At 41.2% G+C, this 23,161-nt stretch overlaps 1 protein-coding gene across 1 annotated transcript in view; it reads right to left on the bottom strand.

Moving 5' to 3' along the window:
* LOC124134446 (protein YIPF5-like) overlaps positions 1–23,161 on the bottom strand; it is a 216,981-nt gene that overhangs the window by 185,326 nt on the left and 8,494 nt on the right. Inside the window, exon 4 of the mRNA XM_046499262.2 lies at positions 7,427–7,461. Coding sequence (XP_046355218.2) covers positions 7,427–7,461 — 35 coding nt within the window. The remainder of the gene's footprint in view (positions 1–7,426; positions 7,462–23,161) is intronic.

The following is a 23,161-nucleotide window of genomic DNA, read 5'->3' on the forward strand; positions in this document are numbered from 1 at the left end:
CGAACCAATGCCGTAGCCCTTCTTCATAGTTCTTCCAAGTCACGAGAATTTCTAAGCTCTAATTCTTCTGTTATTCCACACATTTATGTCTGATTTTATCTCAACATTGTCAGTCAATCTCAACCCAGATCAGAAAAGTCACTTAGCCAGGTCAACCAAACAAACCAAAGTAAGGGGCAGTTCAACAGCGCATGTAAAAGTTTCTGACTATTCACCTCCTGACTACTGAACCTCTAGCGTTAGTGTTATATGCCTTGACTTCACAAGGAGGAAAGGTTCTATTGAAAAATAAAAAATTACAACTATTTTAAAGAAATGTTTTCCTAGACGAAGTGTTAGTCTATCTCGCCCACAACACTGCTACCTGTTGACTCTAGCACACACAGAAAAGAAGTGAGGTTTTCCGCCTTCACACACAGAAGAGCTGTAAACTGCTAAGTGCTACTTTGAATCATATACCCGGTAGTTGACAGTTAAAGGGGACCCCAGTTAAAAATCTGAAAGTTAAGTATGGTGTGATTGCAGCCAAAACACAGGACTTATGGCAATGATGTAATAGAGGTAGAGTACTCGCAAGAATTGAAATAATTACTATAATTTCAAAGAAATGTTTTCAAAGATTAAGTGTCAGTCTTTCTTGCCCACAACACTGCTGCATGTCTCCACAGCGAAACCACGTGTGAAGGGATTTGAGACATCGGACAAACATTCACTGATGGTTCTACAAGACTGAACATTGTTTGGCACAGCTTTCAGCAGAGTTTGGTACTTAGCCTACTGACAGCATAACATTATGTCACAAGTCTGCTAAACATACAAGTGGGTAGGACTTAAGCCTCTTGACTCTGAATACCCTACAGCACTTATTCTGCCTTTCTCTCGGTTAATCATGGTAATCTTAATAAACTTAAATATTTCTGTGGCAGTGAAGTCATATTTTAGTGTTGGTATTCAGAAGTTTTGTAATGATACATGATTGATATGCCAAACTTATGGCTACATCGATATTGCTACATATGACATCCCACCACATCACCTAACGGGATCGGGTGGTCAGGCTCGCTGACTTGGTTGATGCACGTCCTCGTATTCTATTTGCGTGGATCGATGCTCATGATGATAAACACAGGATTGTCTGGTCCAGACTTGATTATTTACACACCGCTGTCATACAGCTGGAATATTGCTGAGTGTGGCATTAAACAACAAACAAATGACAGCCTGGTAACATACAAGAATATCAAGAACATGTTGCTTATATGACTCTACATTACGACATAAAGTTGTTGAGTGTGTGTGTGTGTGTGATCGCATGATAAGACACACGGTATGTTGATCCCCTCACAGCCCTGTCTGTGTGATGTTACACAATGTAGGTGATGTGTCGGGGTCAGTGACCGGTGAGTCAAACCCTCCAGCAGCTTGGAGATAAGTCATGCTGGCTACCTGTCTGTGCCATCAGATGAGAGTGTCATGAAGGTGTTGCATGTTGTCATGGAGCTTACTTCATAACATTGCACACTTCTAACATTCATTAACACTTCTATACATACCGGCAAAAGAAGCATGTAGACGAGAGTTAATATAAAAAAATAATGTGGGGGTATTTGCCAGAGATTATTTAGCAATGGAAACCATGTGGCCACCTGCCTCAGGTGCGTGATAATTCTTGCATCGTTATTAAAAAGATTTGGCGATGCTGCTCTAGAACACTGCATGAACAACAATCAATGCTGTTTGGGTACGGGTGTGTGGGTGAGTGAGTATAGTTTTATGCCACTTTTATCAATATTCCAGCAATATCATGGCGGGGACAGCAGAAAAGGGCTTCACAAATTAGACCCATGTGGGAAACTGAAGCAGGGCTTTAGGCATGATGAGTGAACACTTGAACCACTAGGCTACCCCTCTGCCCTTTGTTTGGGTACAATGACACACAAGCCCCCTTTGTGAGCACCTTTCCTCTTTTTAGTCATCTGACGACAAGCGCTGGATGCTGTGAAACTACCCAGGTCCCCAGCAATTTTTTAATTCTTGATAAGTATCGATCATAGTCGCACACTAAGCAAACAAAGAATATCAAATCATATTAAATATTTGCTTTCATAAATTTTACACCAAACACAAATTAGCAGTGAAAATAAGTAGTGAAAACATAAATATTTTCATCCACCGTGCCCTACTTGACACGGCCAACTGTGAGTCATCAGTGTGCCCGGTATTTGGCAGTCCTGCCTTGGAAACAGAAGGCTAAGTAACCAGGGATAAGAGCACATGCAAGTACCGTGATACGTATCGGATCATGTGCCAGGTATTTGGCAGTCCTGCCTTGGAAACAGAAGGCCAAGTAACCAGGGATAAGAGCACATGCAAGTACCGTGATACGTATCGGATCATGTGCCAGGTATTTGGCAGTCCTGCCTTGGAAACAGAAGGCCAAGTAACCAGGGATAAGAGCACATGCAAGTACCGTGATACGTATCGGATCATGTGCCAGGTATTTGGCAGTCCTGCCTTGGAAACAGAAGGCTAAGTAACCAGGGATAAGAGCACATGCAAGTACCGTGATACGTATCGGATCATGTGCCAGGTATTTGGCAGTCCTGCCTTGGAAACAGAAGGCCAAGTAACCAGGGATAAGAGCACATGCAAGTACCGTGATAAGTATCAGATCATGTGCAAGGTATTGTGATAAGTATCAGATCATGTGCAAGGTATTGTGATACGTATCAGATCATGTGCAAGGTATTGTGATACGTATCAGATCATTTGCAAGGTATTGTGATACGTATCAGATCATGTGCAAGGTTTTGTGATACGTATCAGATCATGTGCAAGGTATTGTGATACATATCAGATCATGTGCAAGGTATTGTGATACGTATCAGATCATGTGCAAGTACCGTGATAAGTATCAGATCATGTGCAAGGTATTGTGATACGTATCATATCATGTGCAAGGTATTGTGATACGTATCAGATCATGTGCAAGGTATTGTGATACGTATCAGATCATGTGCAAGTACCGTGATACGTATCAGATCATGTGCAAGGTATTGTGATACGTATCAGATCATGTGCAAGGTATTGTGATACGTATCAGATCATGTGCAAGGTATTGTGATACGTATCAGATCATGTGCAAGGTATTGTGATACGTATCAGATCATGTGCCAGGTATTTGGCAGTCCTGCCTTGGAAACAGAAGGCCAAGTAACCAGGGATAAGAGCACATGCAAGTACCGTGATACGTATCGGATCATGTGCCCGGTATTTGGCAGTCCTGCCTTGGAAACAGAAGGCTAAGTAACCAGGGATAAGAGCACATGCAAGTACCGTGATACGTATCGGATCATGTGCCAGGTATTTGGCAGTCCTGCCTTGGAAACAGAAGGCTAAGTAACCAGGGATAAGAGCACATGCAAGTACCGTGATACGTATCGGATCATGTGCCAGGTATTTGGCAGTCCTGCCTTGGAAACAGAAGGCCAAGTAACCAGGGATAAGAGCACATGCAAGTACCGTGATAAGTATCAGATCATGTGCAAGGTATTGTGATAAGTATCAGATCATGTGCAAGGTATTGTGATACGTATCAGATCATGTGCAAGGTATTGTGATACGTATCAGATCATTTGCAAGGTATTGTGATACGTATCAGATCATGTGCAAGGTTTTGTGATACGTATCAGATCATGTGCAAGGTATTGTGATACGTATCAGATCATGTGCAAGGTATTGTGATACGTATCAGATCATGTGCAAGTACCGTGATAAGTATCAGATCATGTGCAAGGTATTGTGATACGTATCATATCATGTGCAAGGTATTGTGATACGTATCAGATCATGTGCAAGGTATTGTGATACGTATCAGATCATGTGCAAGTACCGTGATACGTATCAGATCATGTGCAAGGTATTGTGATACGTATCAGATCATGTGCAAGGTATTGTGATACGTATCAGATCATGTGCAAGGTATTGTGATACGTATCAGATCATGTGCAAGGTATTGTGATACGTATCAGATCATGGGCAAGGTATTGTGATACGTATCAGATCATGTGCAAGGTATTTTGATACGTATCAGATCATGTGCAAGGTATTGTGATACGTATCAGATCATGTGCAAGTACCGTGATACGTATCAGATCATGTGCAAGGTATTGTGATACGTATCAGATCATGTGCAAGGTATTGTGATACGTATCAGATCATGTGCAAGTACCGTGATACGTATCAGATCATGTGCAAGGTATTGTGATACGTATCAGATCATGTGCAAGTACCGTGATACGTATCAGATCATGTGCAAGGTATTGTGATACGTATCAGATCATGTGCAAGTACCGTGATACGTATCAGATCACACAGTTCGTGTATCGTCCTAGACCTAACAAGCAAGGGAAGTTGTGGACAGAATCTCCCAGGCTCCATGAGTGCAACAATACACAGGCTCATCAATATCTGGATTACACAATACCTACTACCACACGAACACTGGCAACTTGTCACTGGAACTCCCTATAGTTACAAGTCCATGGGACTCTCAGTTACACATTTCAGGGTCCAGGCATCAACATGGCGGTCCCAGCATGACCAGTCTACCAACAACAAACAAACTACAAATGATGTGTGATCCGTAATTCCGTATGCTTATTACTGACATGGACTTCCTGGTGATTGAGTAGAGAAAATCAGACACAGTCGTTCCATTGATCGAATTTCATATCCGAACAGAAATCTAGGCTAAATTTAACGTACTTGATTCCATTTAATTAGTTCAATCATTTAACATCCATTCACTTTGGATCGAGTTCTTCATTTCTTCATTTTTATATGTATCAGAGGCAATATTTTGCAACTGGTAAAGCCTGCATTGAAGTAGGAATGACAATTTAGAATTTCTATTAGTATATAATAAGTAGATATATATATATATGTGCTCTTTTGCAAACTTGCTAACATTTGCACTAGAATGCTGTTATGTAGAACCTGACTCTCACACAGATACAAACATGATACTATCCACTAATTACATCGAAGTATGAAGGATGGGGGCTGTGTATGAAGCTAGTTACCATGGTTACCTTGCAACAACCCACAGAGCTAGCCATGTCACATGATCATCGCCAACTAACAGTAGACTATAACACAAGATCTGGCAAAACACATGCAGAACCTAAACCCCTGCAGGTGTAATTCTACCAAAAAAGATAACTTGAGAGACAAATTGCCTAGGAATGTCTTTTTGATGGGCTCCTATTTCAGTCGTAAAGGAGCAATTTGGACATGGCTCGATTTGCTTTTTATGGCAACATTGACAGATTATTGTCAGTGAGAACGTCACGAAGTACAGCAGGCAATGGGTTGTTAAAGCTGTAACCAGGAAACACTGCTGACTAAACTTCAGTCAATCTGACAGCAGAACAGTCATTTCAGGTAAAGGATGTATATTTTACGAGTGCTTCTATCAACATGAGCTCTTTATGTTTTGACCTGTGTACAAAACTGTACTATCTACCAAAGTTACATGAACAGAAATCAAAATGACATTGACTGTGTTGGAATAATTGTTCAAAGGATAGATAAGATTATAAAATTGGCTGAGATTATCCAGAACAGATTTCAATTCCACATCAATAAACAGATGAAACACGTGCCACGCTGACTTCAGACACGTGTTAATGTGAGAGAGTGAGTGTTGTTTAATGCCATAGTCATCAAATCCACCCTGTCATACTGTCAATACTTCATGGGATGGTATTTAGTACACTCATGCTGGCATGGCCCGTACAGCATGATGACACGTAGCCAGCCGAGTCAATCTCATTACAATGAGATCATAGTTCTCACCGCAAATCAAAGATCTGAGAACATCCATTACAGGTCACATCAGAACAACCTTTTGTGAACATTGACTGACCAATGAAATGACAAACAGGAGGCCGACATTAGCCAATCAGAAAGCAGCTTTCTCTAGCTATATCGCAATAGTTTCCTTTCCAGACTACTATGTAAAGTTTCCAAAAACATTTTCACAAAATTCTCGATTCTAACTTTGAAAACTGTCCAAAAGAAAATTCTGGAATGTCTAATAGATGACCAATATTGTTTAGCAGTACTTCATATGCGCTGTGGAAAGTCTCATTTCAAATGTGTATCCCACAGAAGCGAGAGATATACAATGATTTGGACAGAATCAGTTGTACAGCCCATAACTCTTCAGAAATACCGTACCCCTTGTAAACCTGGTCTTCAGGAACACCCCGTGTAAACCTGGTCTTCAGAAATACCCTGTGTAAACCTGGTCTTCAGAAATGCCCCGTGTAAACCTGGTCTGAGATTGCCAGTCAAGTCAGTAAGAACACAATGTTCAGTAAACAGGAAAAAAGTTATTTATCACAGCATCAGAATATAAGGCTGGAAGATGATATATCATAGATATGTCATGTCCACTATCATGTTGATAATCAATGGTGAGGACCCATAGCTGAAAAAAGCATTGATAGCCACAAATAATATTTGTTTTGCTCATTGTAGAAATCGGTTTGCCTGACCGGTTGAACACAGAAACAACAGCTGGCTCTTCAGCGACTTCAGGTTCAAGTTGTATGTCGAGTACCTGATCTTTTAATGTGAATAAATGTCACAGTTTGTGTTTTGGGTAAAATATCAGATGTAAGCTGCTTTGATGCTTGTGTATGAGAACAGAGAATATTTCTGTTAAACTCCTTCATTCAGTGGAAGATTGTTTCCATAAAATCTGAAAACATTTAAATCATTGTATATCATAGCACCATCATAAATACTTCGGCTGGAAGAAAAGCCATGCCCATCACATGCATGGAACAAGCTGCCAGGAGTTATCTCCCTTTAGAGCAGTGAAAACACGTTCCTCACAGCAATAGCCTGTTCGCGGAGCTCTCTATACCATCGCTGCCACCAAAGCTTCCCCACTGTGATAGGTGACGAAAACCATTCTTGGAGTTGAACTCGCAACCGAATGACCATTATGTTTACAAACAAGTGATGACTGTCATGACTGACGCCTTAAATTATTTTCTTTGTTTGTCAATTTGAATTTCTATTCTGTTTCAACTATCATGTAATTGGTATAGTAAGAATTTAAGGGGGAAGTTGCATGATTTTCCGTTAGTCTGCAATCTCGAAGTAATCCGATCAAATAAACAAGAAGGTAAATTTATCGGGGAAATATGGTCATTCGGAAACCTTTTCAAATTAACTGTGATGACATTCCCAAAGAAATAAACAAAAGTATAAACGTTACTACATTTGGGGATAGAGGGCAAATTTCAAGATTTTTCGAATGTCTGCACACACTGGTGGCAACGATGTTACCGAGCGTGTAACGAAGGTGACCCACGCTGGGGAGGAGCTCGCAGTGAAAGCAGGGTCCTACCTTCTGGATAATGTGGTCGAAGTTGATACCAAGCTCTGAAAAATAAAAAAATGCATCAGTACACTAAGCAACACTTTAAACATGTGAACTATTGACAAATACAGCTACCAAGGATACATCTGTGTGGTGTGCTGTACTGTAGGTTGATAGAAGAGGCAGTAAAAGAATGAGTGGTCGAGTGGGTGAGTGAGTGAATAAGGTTTTCTGCCACTTTTAATTACATATTTGTACCTGCTTTGGTTGCACATTTATCCACACCACCCTTGTACAAACAGACCAGAGTATTATCACCCACAGGGGTCCAAGCCTAATTTTACCGGTAAAAAACTGGTAATTCGATTGGATGGTTATTGGTCATGTCATTTGATGGACAGCTAGCAATAGTGGGTACTTCAAGAATTCCAAACTAAATGCCCCCTCTATCCGTGAAGATCTGGGTTAGAATTGGTCTTCAGTTACATGCTTGTAGTAAGAGATGATATTTGTTTGTCGTAAGAGGTGACTAACTGGATCGGCGGGGCCAGGCTTGTTGACTTGCTTGATGCATGTCAAAGGATCCCAATCGCATAGATCGATTCTTATGACGTCAGTCACTGGATTATTTGGTTCCTGATTATTTTCAGATCACCGCCATATAGCTGGAATATTGCTGAGTGCGGCGCTTAACAACAAACAAACAAATAAACAAACAGAAACTAGTCAGGTTTGAAGCCCTTGTCATGAGCTCTACCTGCTAGTTAGCATTATAAGTGGCATACTGCTTTTGCACAGGATGAGCAAACAGACCAGGTACTAACTTTATCATCCAAAACAGGCTTCCACAGAACATACCACATAGGTGACATCAAGGAATATGCATGACAATGCCTTGCAGACCATTGTGACATCATCAGTTACAATGACATCACAATCAAATGACCTCACTATCCTCTCAGCCACTAAAGCAGGGGTGTGTTTCAAAGTCCCAAACACTTGCAAGCGATGTACAGCGATTCGCCTTACAACAGTGCGCTAACTTTCAGCCAATTGCAAGCAAAACAGTCGCTGGCTGAGGTCGCTTCATTCTCAAACTAAAATGGAACATGCATGAAATACTCATATCCGCCGCCAATATGACATGTCCGGTTGTGTGCAATGCATTTGCTCCTGTGAACTATGTTCACTGGACCTTTTTGTAAATGGCCTGATTCCAGCACTAAACAAAGTTATTACTGGTGTTGTTTTGCCATCTGCTGTTTATGATAGAATATGTAACTGTATTTGTAATGAGTAAGGATGAGACATATGGACGAACAACTTCTTTATTACAATTAGGAGCAACGTTTCAGTGTAGGTTTAAGAATATATACAGGATAGGAGGCAGTGTTTATACAGTTGAGTAGGTTTAAGATCAGTTACACTGTTGTATTTGTAATTAGTTGTGTTATTACTTAAACAACAATCAGAGAAGGGAGTTCTTACTTAACTTTGAGATCAATGAGAGCAGGGGTCACCATGAGGTGTATTGAGAATCATCTGATGATCTCAGTAGTAGACTGGAGTCTGGAATGCTACAGCACTGGCATGATCAGTAAACAACAAGTCCAGTGTAGCTCCAAGACAGTGAGTTGGAGAGTAAATGAGTTGAGTCATTTTCCGCACATGAAAGAAATCTTCAAGTTTCACTTTTTCACTAAGATCACAGTTGAAATTCCCAGTAACTAGGACACGTTCACAATCATGCTGCTTGGAGAGATCCTGAAGTTTCTGCATGAAGCTAGTAGGTGAATGCGACAAGACACTTTTGGAGGAACAAACACACAAGCAATGCAGAACTTGTCAACAAGAAAAGGAAATGTATTCAATACTGCAAGATGACATTATGTGGCAAGTTTGGTGAAGAAATATGGTACAGTTTTCAAGATCTGCTCCGGAAACGAGGACTCCCGCCGTTTTCAGTCTAAGTCAAAGTCGTTGCCATGGAAACTCGAAAAATAAAAAAAAATTTAAATCCCAAACTATAAAAAGGCACCAGTTCACCACTAGACCTATCTATGTGCCACATTTGGTGAAGAAATATGGTACGGTTTTCAAGATCTGCTCCAGAAATGAGGACTACCACCATTTTCAGTCTAAGTCAAAGTCGTTGCCATGGAAACTCGAAAAATATTTTTTCTAAAAATCCCAAACTATCAAAAGGCACCAGTTCACCACTAGACCTACCTATGTGCCAAGTTTGGTTAAGATATCTCTCATGGTTTTTGTGTTCTGCTCCAGAAACGAAATGTGACGGAAGAACGGACAGAAGGATGGAAGGGACAGAAGGACGGACGGCACCCATTCCTATATCCCCCTTCCACTTCGTGGCAGGGGATAATAAGAAATTCTTGACTGTATCGAGGAAATGAGCAAAGGCAGCTAACACCCCATCATCCTCAGTCTGCTCCACATCTTCAAAGTAGTCATAAATTTCATCTGCTCGTCATTGAGCTTCTTCTATCACGTTCTTCATTACGCCAAGGCAACCAAGCGGTAGTTGTGCCGCCATTTTGGAAGAGTGCGCAAGCGCTTCGAACTGTTGCAGACCCCGGGATGAGCGATTGATTTGCTTTCTCTATTCTCTAATCTCTCGATTCGTGGCTTACAACGTGCCCTAGGTTAGTTCTACTTTCTACACTCAATACACTGTTTATTACTGTTTACAAAAAAAAGTGGCAAGGATGATATTGGATGATAACCAGAATCTCAATATGCCTTTTGACCTAAAACACATCAACATTCGCTTTAAAATGCTATCAACTTTTATATGATATATTTGAAATCAAAAGACACTAAAGTGAAGCTCTCTATGTGCCTCTTAATGATGCTTTGACGTCTTTCAAACATCAAAATCTCAATATCATGTTTCTTCTGAAAGCATAATTGATATCAAAAAGGTCAATCACCATCTTTTGTTGCAATAATCACTTCATAAATCAGTCCAAATGGTCGATAATAGCTTTATATTTTATCTGTGATCAGATACAGACATGCATACATGTATGAGCAGAGTTGGCGTTTTGTAAGGGTGATGCAGGGGATAAGGTGGACCACTTTCAGGGCTGAAGCCACAGAAACATGACAGGGAGTGAGTTGGTTTAACGCCGCTTTTAGCAATATTCCAGCAATATCACGGCAGGGAACACCAGAAATGGGCTTCACACATTGTACCCATGTTGGGAATCAAACCTGGGTCTTCGGCGTGACAAGCGAACGCTTTAAACTAGGCTACCCGACCGCCGCCGACAGAAACATGAGAGTGAGTGAGTTGTGTTTAACGCCGCTTTTAACAGTATTCCAGTTATATCCCGGAGTGTCAGCTTATTGTGGGAGGAAAGCCCGAAGTGATGCAGGTCTCAGACGTTTATCACTTCGGTGAAACCCACGAGCACGGGTATGGTGCTGACAAACCTAGAAACATAATCGGGGCGAACCGGGATTCGAACCCACAATCATAGGTTTCTGGCGTGCCCAAGGGACGCAACTCTGCACAGCGAGTCGTGGCGCCTTAGAGGACTGGGCCACCCGTGCCCCCGAAACATGACAGTGGAAAAGCAGGTGACCCAATGGGTAAGGGTGAAACGATACATCGATATTCCCATGCATCGCAATATTTGACATACCATGATATGATACACGATACACGTGGGCCTATTTATCGATACGTCACGATACGGAACGCAAAGTACAGTGTTCCCTCGGTATTGCGCCCTTCAATATAGCACTAACTCAGTTATGGTGCATGGTAACGCATGTCCCCTAAAAGTTACTTACAATTTTAATAATCTTAAGTTTTACACTGACACAATGTTTTTCCCCTATGTCAAAAAAAATTATCAGCTGATCACCGCAAGCATGTAACACTGGAAACACCAATCAACAAATCTGAACTGAAGTACGAAATTTAACCCCATTACTATACTATCTGGTTAATAAAGTCGATTGCTATTTCCATCTTATTTTTCGAGAAAATACACACAGTAATTTTAATCTCTACATATTAAACAATGCCTTGGAGAGCAGGAAATACAATTTAAATCGTAAATCATTGTGTCTAGTGATGTTTAACATCAAATTTCATATTTTTATTGACAAAGTTTGTTATACTTGTTCATCCACCTGAATTCGCTGAAGGGATACAATGTGGTTTTTTTAAAGAGCTCAACACTCGAGAAATCCTTTTTTAGACTATGAATCATAAACAACTACTATTCTAATCTTTTTTCAAACGTACATCACAGATCGTGTTAGGTAGGCAGAGCATGTACTGTTGTGTTGGTCATCTACCCTTTACGATTCCAACTCCGTTAAGACACGACAGCAGCCATTACTGTCCCGACAATGTCGACTTTTTAATTTTTCTGAAGACTGGTTGGTTGGTTTGTTGTTTAACACCGCACTCAGCAATATTCCAGCTATATGACGGTGGTCTGTAAATAATCAAGTCTAGACCAGACAATCCAGTGATTAATATCATGAACATCTCTCCACGCAATTTGGACGGATGACATGTATCAACCAAGTCAGCGAGTCTGACCACCCGATCCCGTGAGTCGTCTTTTACGGCAAGCATAGTCGCCTTTTACGGCAAGTATGGGTTGCTGAAGACCTATTCTACCCCGGAATCTTCACTGAAGTTGAACTATTTAGACTGTGAAGTATATTGATTATTTTCTGGTGTTTGAAATTTGAAGTTGTTATTATAAAAGAATTTTGACTTTTCCAAAATCATGGAAGGTCAAATTTTGACAGGCTTGAAGTCATGAAACTGAAGCTATTTTATTTTCTTAAAGAATAAAGATTCAAGATTCTTTACTTCAGCATTGGAGGCCTTGTGGCCCAGAGTACAATACATTTATATCTAATTTATTTGTGGATCTCACATAATTGATATGCAATTATGCAATTTGTTTTTTTGTGTTTTTCAAATTTATCTTCCGATACAAAGCAAGACCTTTGATTGTTGAATGTGTTGTAGAGACATTAGTTCAATTATTTTTTACGCGAAGGATGTTATGGTAATATTGTGGAATAAATGTATTTCTTCTTTGCTAATAACATGAACAGACTAGTAAAAAGAAACAAAGTCATCTTATATAAGAAATATATCTACAAAATAAATTAAAAATCCAAATGGTGCCAAGAACAATGCTAAATTTCAAGAGCGGAGCCAATAAAGAGTTGCTAAATTATTCTCGAGGGTCTGGGAGACTAACGAATGACTGATGTAAGTGTAGAAACATGTCCAGGGCCATAAAGGATACATACTTATATGACATACCTGAGTCATCCAATCACATGTCAAATCAGAAGCAGTCTGACCCCAAGCTTTTGTCTAATGCTTCAATGTGTCAATATTAATTTTTAACTAAACAAAAGCAACAAAACCCTTTCCAATTCATTAGAAAATCTCAGCTGAAACCAGAGTTGATTGTACAATTCTGACAATATCATGAGCATGGTTTATTAATCACAACAACAAAAGTGATGATACCAGCTGTTTCGCAAAAAGGTGAGCGTATCCTGTCCCACTGAAGGCAACCATCACAAACACATGCAAGGGCAAGTCAATTGTTCATGTGAACATATGGCCTACGTCAAACAGAGAAAGAAGGCCATTTGGTTGATAATGGGATATGTTTTACCTTGTAATATACACTTCAATAATTTATCAATTTCCTATTCTGAGCATGTCTTGGGTTACTGTCATAGATAAACGTCTCCTGTATGTACAGCTGACTCAGTCACACCCTTCATGAACAGCCAGGAATCAGGAGCAGGTTACTGCACAGTCATGAAGGGGCTGACAAGTTGTCACTGTCTAACTATTATAACACTGCTGTCCAACATCAACAGGTCATACATTCTGACAGAGGGCTTGTCGCAGAGAAATAACACCAGGATCGTTGTTGATCTTAATCAGTATTGTGGAGTGTGTCCAGCAAATGGACTTTGTCCATATTTTATGGACTTGGTCCACACACAACATACTGGAGGGCTGAAAACCGATGGTGACAACCACTTGGAGGGAGGGGGCTTCCTAACACACAGTCTGCAGTTGAGAAACTATATCCTTTTGCTACGGATAAGGAGACGCATCACTTCAGAACCCAGGACCACGACAACAGGGCAGAACATCTCAAAACCAACATCAGGATTAATGGTAAGCATTAAGTAACTAAGTTTTAAAAAAATTTAAAAATGTTTTGGAAATCACAGAGCTATATATATATATCCTTTCATAATCATTTTAAGGACCTTTGTTCCATATGACCAACTTCTGTACTGAGAGATGGTAATTAATTAAAAAAAAAAAGAAAAAAGAAAATCAGTTTTAAAGCAACTGAATTTCTATTTTCTGCTCGCTCTACTCTTTCAGTGAGTGAGTGGATTTTAACTCCATATTGAACAGTATTCAAACAGTTGAATTTGGCTTTATTCACAAAGGCGTCTAGGCCAGCAGCCCACATCACAGAGTGACAGCGTTATTTTGTTCTATCACAGCTCTTCTTAGTTGTGTAGGCTTATATAGGCTTTGAGTAGTATACATACATTGCAAGATACTTTGAAATTATCTTCATTTTTTCTGGACATCAGCATATTAAATTTATTTATAGAAGGATTGACACAGAATTGTGCTGATATATAACAGTTCCTGATGGATTGATCTATATCACAAACAAGGATAAAATGGTCGTCATCTTCTATATACAGTCTGTTACACAGTAAACATACTCTCTCACTGCCTGGTTGTCTGCAGTGTCGCACAGTTTCAAGTCTTAACTGAAGGGAACTACATCTTAGTTTTGCAAGACAGTTTCTAAACTCAGAGATACTAATTACCGGTACATTGAGATACATTTCTAGGGTCAACTGCAGTATTTGGGTCCCCACTTCGGGGGTTTCCGTAACGAAAGCGCTGCCTTCAGCAGCTTCAGTATGGAAGCTGCCAACTGCAGCAAAAACAAAAATGAGCTGGACGTGAAAAGTATGGTCTAAAACTCCGCCCCTGTGGGGGCCGAGAGTTTTACGATAGAAAGTGAAGCCGAATTATCATATTGTCGACTTGTTGTTGTTTGTGGGCGGGACATAAATGACGTAGGACGTCACGTGTCTGATCATGTGACTTTCCTTATATGGACTTGTTACTACGAAAGCAAATTCGCTCATAACTTGTAAATTCATAAACTGTGGCTTGTACAAATAAAGTCGACTTGGAGTACAGTGAAGACATCTTTGCATAGGTATGGGACGAATGCGGGAATGTATGACAATTATTTTGTTCAAAACATTATCAGAAAAGAAATATTTCAGTTGTTCAATTGATCAGTTTCAAAGTTCACCAGCGGTGTTTACATTTATTAAACTTAGGAAGCAAAATGATCGTTTAAGAAAAAGATGAAAAAGAATCAGAAAAAGAAATTGAACTAGGTCTAGATGGCTCCAGACTTATATGACAATCAATACGAATTCAACGTTTCAAATGATTTGTTTGAATGAGAAAGTATCTATCGATGCTCATTTTCCTATGAAAATTCACATGCTTTCATGAATGAAGTTATACCATTGTGCGATTTATTTGAAAAAGGGGGCTCCTCCCCCTTCACCCCCTGTATTTTACTTTTAAAATGTCATAAAGGTGTGGTTGTACCTGCCTTGAACCCCGCTGTGTTGTCCGCCCAACAAAATATATTATTCAAGTAACAGAATGAACTTACCGTTGTGCGATTTATTTGAAAAAAGAGGGGTGTAACCCCCCTTTACCCCCCCCCCCATTTTTACTTTAATATTTCGACAAGGGGGAAAAACCCCCCTTGAACCCCCTGTGTGTTGTATGTGTAAGAAAATACAGCGTTCGGTAGAAAAATGGCGGCCAACAAATCCTCTCACTTCGACCGTAAATAACAAACTGCGCATGCGTGGAACGTTTTTCATTCGACAACTTCCGTAAACACGTAAAAATGTTCGTTCCGAAATGGGGACCCAAATACTGCAGTCTACCCCATTTCTAGATCAAATGACGTTTTATACAAAGAATGACTATACGTTTTTTAACTGTTTTGGAGGGTGACATGCCAGTTTTGTTCATAGTTAGACTTTAACCGAAATGTAAATTCTGAAATGAATGTAAGAACGTTACCGACAGATTGGGGTTCCCAAATATAGCCAAAACCATTGGAGTAAAGTAAGTGCTTAGTCCTAGATACCCTTTTGATCTTTCCATTATTTGCAGATAACAGCAACATATTGTACTATTTTTTTACATACCGTTTTCAGGAACATTTACAATTCGACACCAGTATTTTACAGCACGTTTGTAAGCATATATATATATATATATATATATATATATATATATATATATATATATTATAAGGGATAGCTGCCAAGTTCACCCCTTACAATATAACTTGGAGTTGATAATTTTACGTGTAAGATTACAAATATCTAACCCCTAAATTTTTTAACTCTACAACAAAATAGGACAAATGTTTGTATCCAAAATTTTGAAATATGTCTCATATGGGAAGGGTTGAATTGCTGACAATGATCCCACACAACTACCCACCACCAACCACATAACTACCCCACCCCATCCCACACAACTACCCCACCCCATCCAACACAACTACCCCACCAACACCCAAACAAACAACTAACCCACCAACACCCACACAACTACCCATCGACACCCACACAACTACCCCACCCCATCCCACACAACTACCCACCAACACCCACACAACTACCCCACCCCATCCCACACAACTACCCCACCCCATCCCACACAACAACCCCACCCTATCCCACACAACTACCAACCAACACCCACACAACTACCCCACCCCATCCCACACAACTACCCACCCACACCCACACAACTACCCCACCCCATCCCACACAACTACCCATCGACACCCACACAACTACCCCACCCCATCCCACACAACTACCCACCCCATTTCACACAACTACCCACCAACACCCACAAAACTACCCCACCCCATCCCACACAACTATCCCACCCCATTTCACACAACTACCCCACCCCATCCAACACAACTACCCCATCCCATCCCACACAACAACCCGCCCACACCCACACAACTACCCCACCCCATTTCACACAACTACCCCACCAACACCCAAACAACTAACCCACCCCATCCCACACAACTACCCCATCCCATCCCACACAACTACCCCACCAACACCCAAACAACTAACCCCACCCCATCCCACACAACTATCCCACCCCATTTCACACAACTACCCCACCAACACCCAAACAACTAACCCACCCCATCCCACACAACTACCCCACCAACACCCAAACAACTACCCCACCCCATCCCACACAACTACCCCACCAACACCCAAACAACTAACCCACCCCATCACACACAACTACCCCACCAACACCCACACAACTACCCCACCCCATCCCACACAACTATCCCACCCCATTTCACACAACTACCCCACCAATACCCAAACAACTAACCCACCCCATCCCGCACAACTACCCCACCAACACCCAAACAACTACCCCACCCCATCCCACACAACGACCCACCCACACCGACACAACTACCCCACCCCATCCCACACAACTACCCCGGCCCATTCCACACAACAACCCCACCCCATCCAACACAACTACCCCACCCCATTCCACACAACTACCCACCCCATCCCACACAACTACCCATCGACACCCACACAACTACCCCACCCCATCCCACTCAACTACCCAACCCCATTTCACACAACTACCCCACCCCATTCCACTCAACTACCCAACCCCATTTCACACAACTACCCCACCCCATCCCATCATAACTACCCCACCCACACCCACATAACTACCCCACCCAAACCCACATAACTACCCTACCCCATTCCAAACAACTACCCCACCCCATTCCACATAACTACCCCATCCCATCCAACACAACTACCCCACCCCATTCCACACAACTACCCCACCCCATTCTACATAACTACCCCACCACATCCAACACAACTACCCCACCCCATTCCACACAACTACCCATCGACACCCACACAACTACCCCACCCCAGCCCACTCAACTACCCCACCCCATCCCACACAACTACCACATACCCCGACAACAACTACCCCACCCCATCCTAAACAACAACTACACACACCCCCTACACAACTACCCCACCCCATCCCGCACAAATACCACACACCCCTACAACAACTACCCTCACCCCATCCAACACGACTACCCCAGCCCACCCCACACAACTACCACACCCCCCACCCTGACAACTACCCCACCCCAACCAACACAACTACCCCATCCCCACTGACACAACTACCACACACCCACCCTTACAACAACCACACACCCCTACACAACTACCCCACCCCCCTACAACTACCCCACACACACCTACATAACTACCCCACCCCATCCCACACAACTACCCACCCACACCCACACAACTACCCCACCCCATCCCACTCAACTACCCAACCCCATTCCACACAACTACCCCACCCCAACCCACACAACTACCCATCGACACCCACACAACTACCCAACCCCATCCCACTCAACTACCCAACCCCATTTCACACAACTACCCCACCCCAACCCACACAACTACCCATCGACACCCACACAACTACCCCACCCCATCCCACTCAACTACCCAACCCCATTTCACACAACTACACCACCCACACCTACATAACTACCCCACCCACACCCACATAAGTACCCCATCCCAACCCACATAACTACCCCACCCCATTCCAAACAACTACCCCACCCCATTCCACATAACTACCCCACCCCATCCAACACATCTACCCCACCCCATTCCACACAACTACCCATCGACACCCACACAACTACCCCACCCCAGCCCACTCAACTACCCAACCCCATCCCACACAACTACCACATACCCCGACAACAACTACCCCACCCCATCCTAAACAACAACAACTACACACACCCCATCCCACACAAATACCACACACCCCTACAACATCTACCCCACCCCATCCAACACAACTACCCCAGCCCACCCCACACAACTACCCCACCCCCCACCCTGACAACTACCACACACCCACCCTTACAACTACCACACCCCCTACACAACTACCCCACCCCCCTACAACTACCCCATCCCCACCCTTACAACTACCACACACCCACCCTTAATTTCTGGCCACCTTTTTCTTGTTTACCTCAGCGGCGCAGCATAGAGCTGATATTTGATGGTTGTTTTTAAATAAATATGAGGTAAGGTGACCACAGATGAACATGATTGTGTAGCTCTGGTTTGTTTAGCAGGTGCCAATAGGCTAAAATAAGTGACATTCATGTTTAATGAGATATCGAGCTTTGATTCGAACCGAGTGGGAAATCTTGAATAAGGACCAAGATGGCGGGTGTCACTCCTTGTCTATAGTATATGTATATAGAGGGTGTGATTTTTTTATACGAATATATTATGCTATACACGCTATCATCGAGTTCCTGTGAACTCAACATGTCTCTAAAATGATGTTTCCCTGTGTTTCAGAGAGGAAAGCAGCAAACATCTCAACAAATTACAATGCCTCCGTTTCAAGGACATAGTCATCAGGCAAAAACAATAAATACTTCCCCCCACTGCACACAGAAAGAACTTGCAACAACTTATATTATCACACAAGATGGTCATGGTCATAGAGCATATCTATATGATCGAAACACGAAACAGTTTCAGCCATCAGGTTTCCACACAACTGGTAAATGCAGGGCTGCTTTTCTCGACATACTCACCTCATTTTTCTATTGGGCTGATAGGAGTGGCATAAAACGTGCATGTGTCAGTGGAGGACATGTTCATACCGTCATCTCAATCCAAGGATCTACTGATGACATTAGTATTGACAGTAACAGAGCACTACTCTTTTTTACTCACGACCGCTCTGGCAAGTCACAAATATGTTGCATTGATATGAACAAGAAGACAAGAAAAGCATTGACAAAGAGGACTGTAGGTCCAATACTTATGTCTCTAGACACAGAGAAGCAGATCTTGTACTGGAAAGTTTTACATCACAACAAACTGTACACCCTGGTGTACGGAGACGACAGGGGCAGCGCCTCCACTTACACATTACTGTCAAACTGTAGAAGACATGAATCCTATTTCACTTATTTTCCTGATAAATCCATCATAACATGCTGTCAAAAAACAATTCTCATTATGAAATTGGAATCCCTAAAAACACAAAGAATACACCTGAGGAGGCATCACGATTGTGAGTTTGTGCACGTAACCAATAACCAGATCCACGTGCTCAGTCACCACAGACTTCTCCTTTTCACACTGACAGGGAAACCAGTGGCTGTGATCAAGTATCCAACAAAACGAAGATGCTGGCTCATCAAGTTTTACTAGTGTCTCATTGACTTATGTTGACATGTTGACATGTGTTGACATGTGTTGACATGTGTTGACTTGTTGACTTGTTGACTTGTTTACTTGTGTTGACATGTGTTGACGTGTTGACATGTGTTGACAATATACTGTATACTGTATTGGATATTGTACTGTATATCGTAAAGGATATTGTACTGTGTACTGTATTGTACATTGTATTGTATTTTATATTGTACAGTAGTATCTTCTACTATGTATTGTACTATACATTGTATTGTATATTGTACTGTATATTGTATTGTATATTGTACTGTATATTATACTGTATATTGTATTGCATATTGTACTGTATATTGTATTGCGTATTGTACTGTATATTATACTGGATATTGCATTGTATATTGTACATTGTATTGTATTTTATATTGTACAGTAGTATCTTCTACTATGTATTGTACTATACATTGTATTGTTTATTGTACTGTATATTATACTGTATATTGTATTGCATATTGTACTGTATATTGTATTGCATATTGTACTGTATATTATACTGGATATTGCATTGTATATTGTACTAAATATTGTACTGTTCATTGTATTGCATATTGTACTGTATATTATACTGTATATTGTATTGTGTATTGTACTGTATATTGTATTGTGTATTGTGTATTTTAAATGTATAGAGTAGTGTATATTGTACTGTATCACGACCTTACTATCGAATTGTACTGCAAGAAAGTGTTTATTTACAGTAAACTGATTGTATGGCGCAATGGCCTGACAGGTTGGATAAGTGTTCATACTATCAACCACTGGTTTGCTTTGCCTGAATTGGGTAGTATTCTGCTTTAATCTTCACTCGCGCACACACCACCTGCGACGACCATGGTGTCTCTGACACACCAAGCTGTCAAAGTAGCCTTATGTTCAGGCCTGTTCAGGAAATTTAAAAAAAAAAAAAAGTCGCCTATCTTTTTGTTTCATAGTTTCATTTTGTTTCTGCAGTTAAGTTAAGGTGAGGTGAGGTGAAATGTGGTTTAAAATGGGTTCAAGAATATTGAACTTATATAGTGGAATGTCGGACTGTCAATCTGTCTGCTTGTGATAGTCTTGACTATGCCTGTTTTACGGATTGAGATACCATGCCAACGTTTAACATGGATACCCTACTCAGACACAATACACTGACTCCGAGCCGACCAGTCCTTGTCTTATCCTCTTACTGCCAAGCACCAGGCAGGGTAACAACAAGAACCATCTTTCAACGTCTTCTGGTTTGAAGAGTGCCCAAACCCTGACCTTCCCCTCTCCTGGCAGATGCTCTATCCACTGAACCAAAAGAGGCTGTTCTTCATTAAGAGTGAGTGGGTTGGGTTTAACGCCACTTTTAACAGTATTCCAGTCATATCACAGCATGTCAGCTTAATGTGGGAGGAAAGCCCGAAGTGATGCAGGTCTCATACATTTACCACTTCTGTGAAACCCACAAGCACGGGTATAGTGCTGACAAGCCAAACATAATTGGGGCGAACCGGGAATCAAACCCACGATCATAGGCACCTTAGACGACTGGGCCACCAGTGCCCCCTCATGTATTAAGAGTTCACGCTCTTTATAAAAAACCTTGCGAAAGTATCCATAACACTTGAGAGTTTGCACACCATTACAAAAATACATCCAAATTATGTATAATTCAGCTCAGTTTGTTATAAGGGAATTAAAGAGAACATCAAAAACTGAAACAAATCTGAAAACTTTTAGGAGTACATGTACATGGACCAGCAGTTCAGGCTAACAGTGTCATATTTCTTCCATTAATAGGAAAAATGACCCTAATGGAGACTTTAAGACCTAACACAAATAGGTAAGGCTTGTGATACTTACCGTATTCGACGTAATAAGCGCCCGGGGCGCTCTCAAAATTAGAAATAGGGGGCTCTTATCAGAATATAATTTTGGTGAGACAAAAACAGAGTTGAAAAATTGTAAATTTCGTAGTTTATGCTGACAGCCTGAAATGATACAAAAGAAAAGTCTGTGCGTATCATACATGACAAATAAATTTTCCCGAATTTAATTGCCCATAATTAAGGGTGCATATAACACACGAGTGCGTATTATACACGAATAAATAAGTCTTGTGTACATTGATCAATCGGAAGGGGTGCTAATTGGGATTGTTCACCAGCCAATATATTAGCAAATATCGCCGTGGGCGCTTATTACGTTGAATACGGTATACTTCCTACCGTATCAAATGTTTCACAATATACTGCAAATCATAATTAATGCATCACCAAATCAAATCATGAATTTAATGGGACTTATCTGTCTTTGAGATTTGCAAACCATTTGTTGCAACACAGTTCTATCTATTTCTTTTTTGGGGTGGGTGGGTTGACAAAATGTTTCATAGAGGGAGGCAAAATATGATGCAGTCCTAACACCAGCACTCCAAAGAATATTTCTGTTAACACGATTTCGATCTTTAGGTCCATGCGCCACCATGTTGACTGTACTGGACATTTTCACAATTCTTACATGAGCAGTGTTTATTTTGGTTTAAACTGAAAATAATCAGCGACAGGGATTATTTTGTTTTAACGTGGCATGGCGCAAGGACATACGCCGATGTGCGCTCATGCATGACTCTCTACTCTGTCAGCTGCACTGGATGTGACCACCCACCCACCCAACTCTTAAACTAAAGGTTTTCACAGGTTTATTTCTAAGTGAGTTATTATGTACATTTTTAGTGAGGAAATTTTATGTGGTGTATTTACTCTGTTTTTATGTCAGTAATAAAACTTACCTATTCCCCCAACCGGGTTGTTTTATTATTTACATGTGCTTGAGATCATTGGAGATGTTAAAATGAGATCGTTGGAGATGTTAAAATATCTGACAAATTGGTCTGGAATAAAGATGCTGTGAAGCCTGCTTCATCAACTTGTGTAAGCAACATTGACCAGATTTGCCCTAAATAACCTGGTTGAATGTAGGCATTTGTGTGAGATTCATGTCATTATTTCCAGCAGTAAACCTGAAGTGACAACAAACTCCAGTCTGTCAATGATAATGTGTCACGATATTAAGGCGAGCTAGTGACACTCGCATTTTTTCGCTTTAATTTCAGTAGTTTCCAGTTTTGGATAAGTTTTTACAGCATGAATAGTTTATCTCAGTTTGATTTTCAATTCAAAGAAGAAGACAATTTCATCCCCATCCCCACCATCCTTGTGTTTTTACGTTTGGGAAATAAACACACTGTCTTCAGTGTTGAGCTAC

Source organism: Haliotis rufescens, unplaced genomic scaffold, assembly GCF_023055435.1.
Source record: "Haliotis rufescens isolate VD_foot unplaced genomic scaffold, xgHalRufe1.0.p SCAF_35, whole genome shotgun sequence".
Lineage (NCBI taxonomy): Eukaryota > Metazoa > Mollusca > Gastropoda > Lepetellida > Haliotidae > Haliotis > Haliotis rufescens.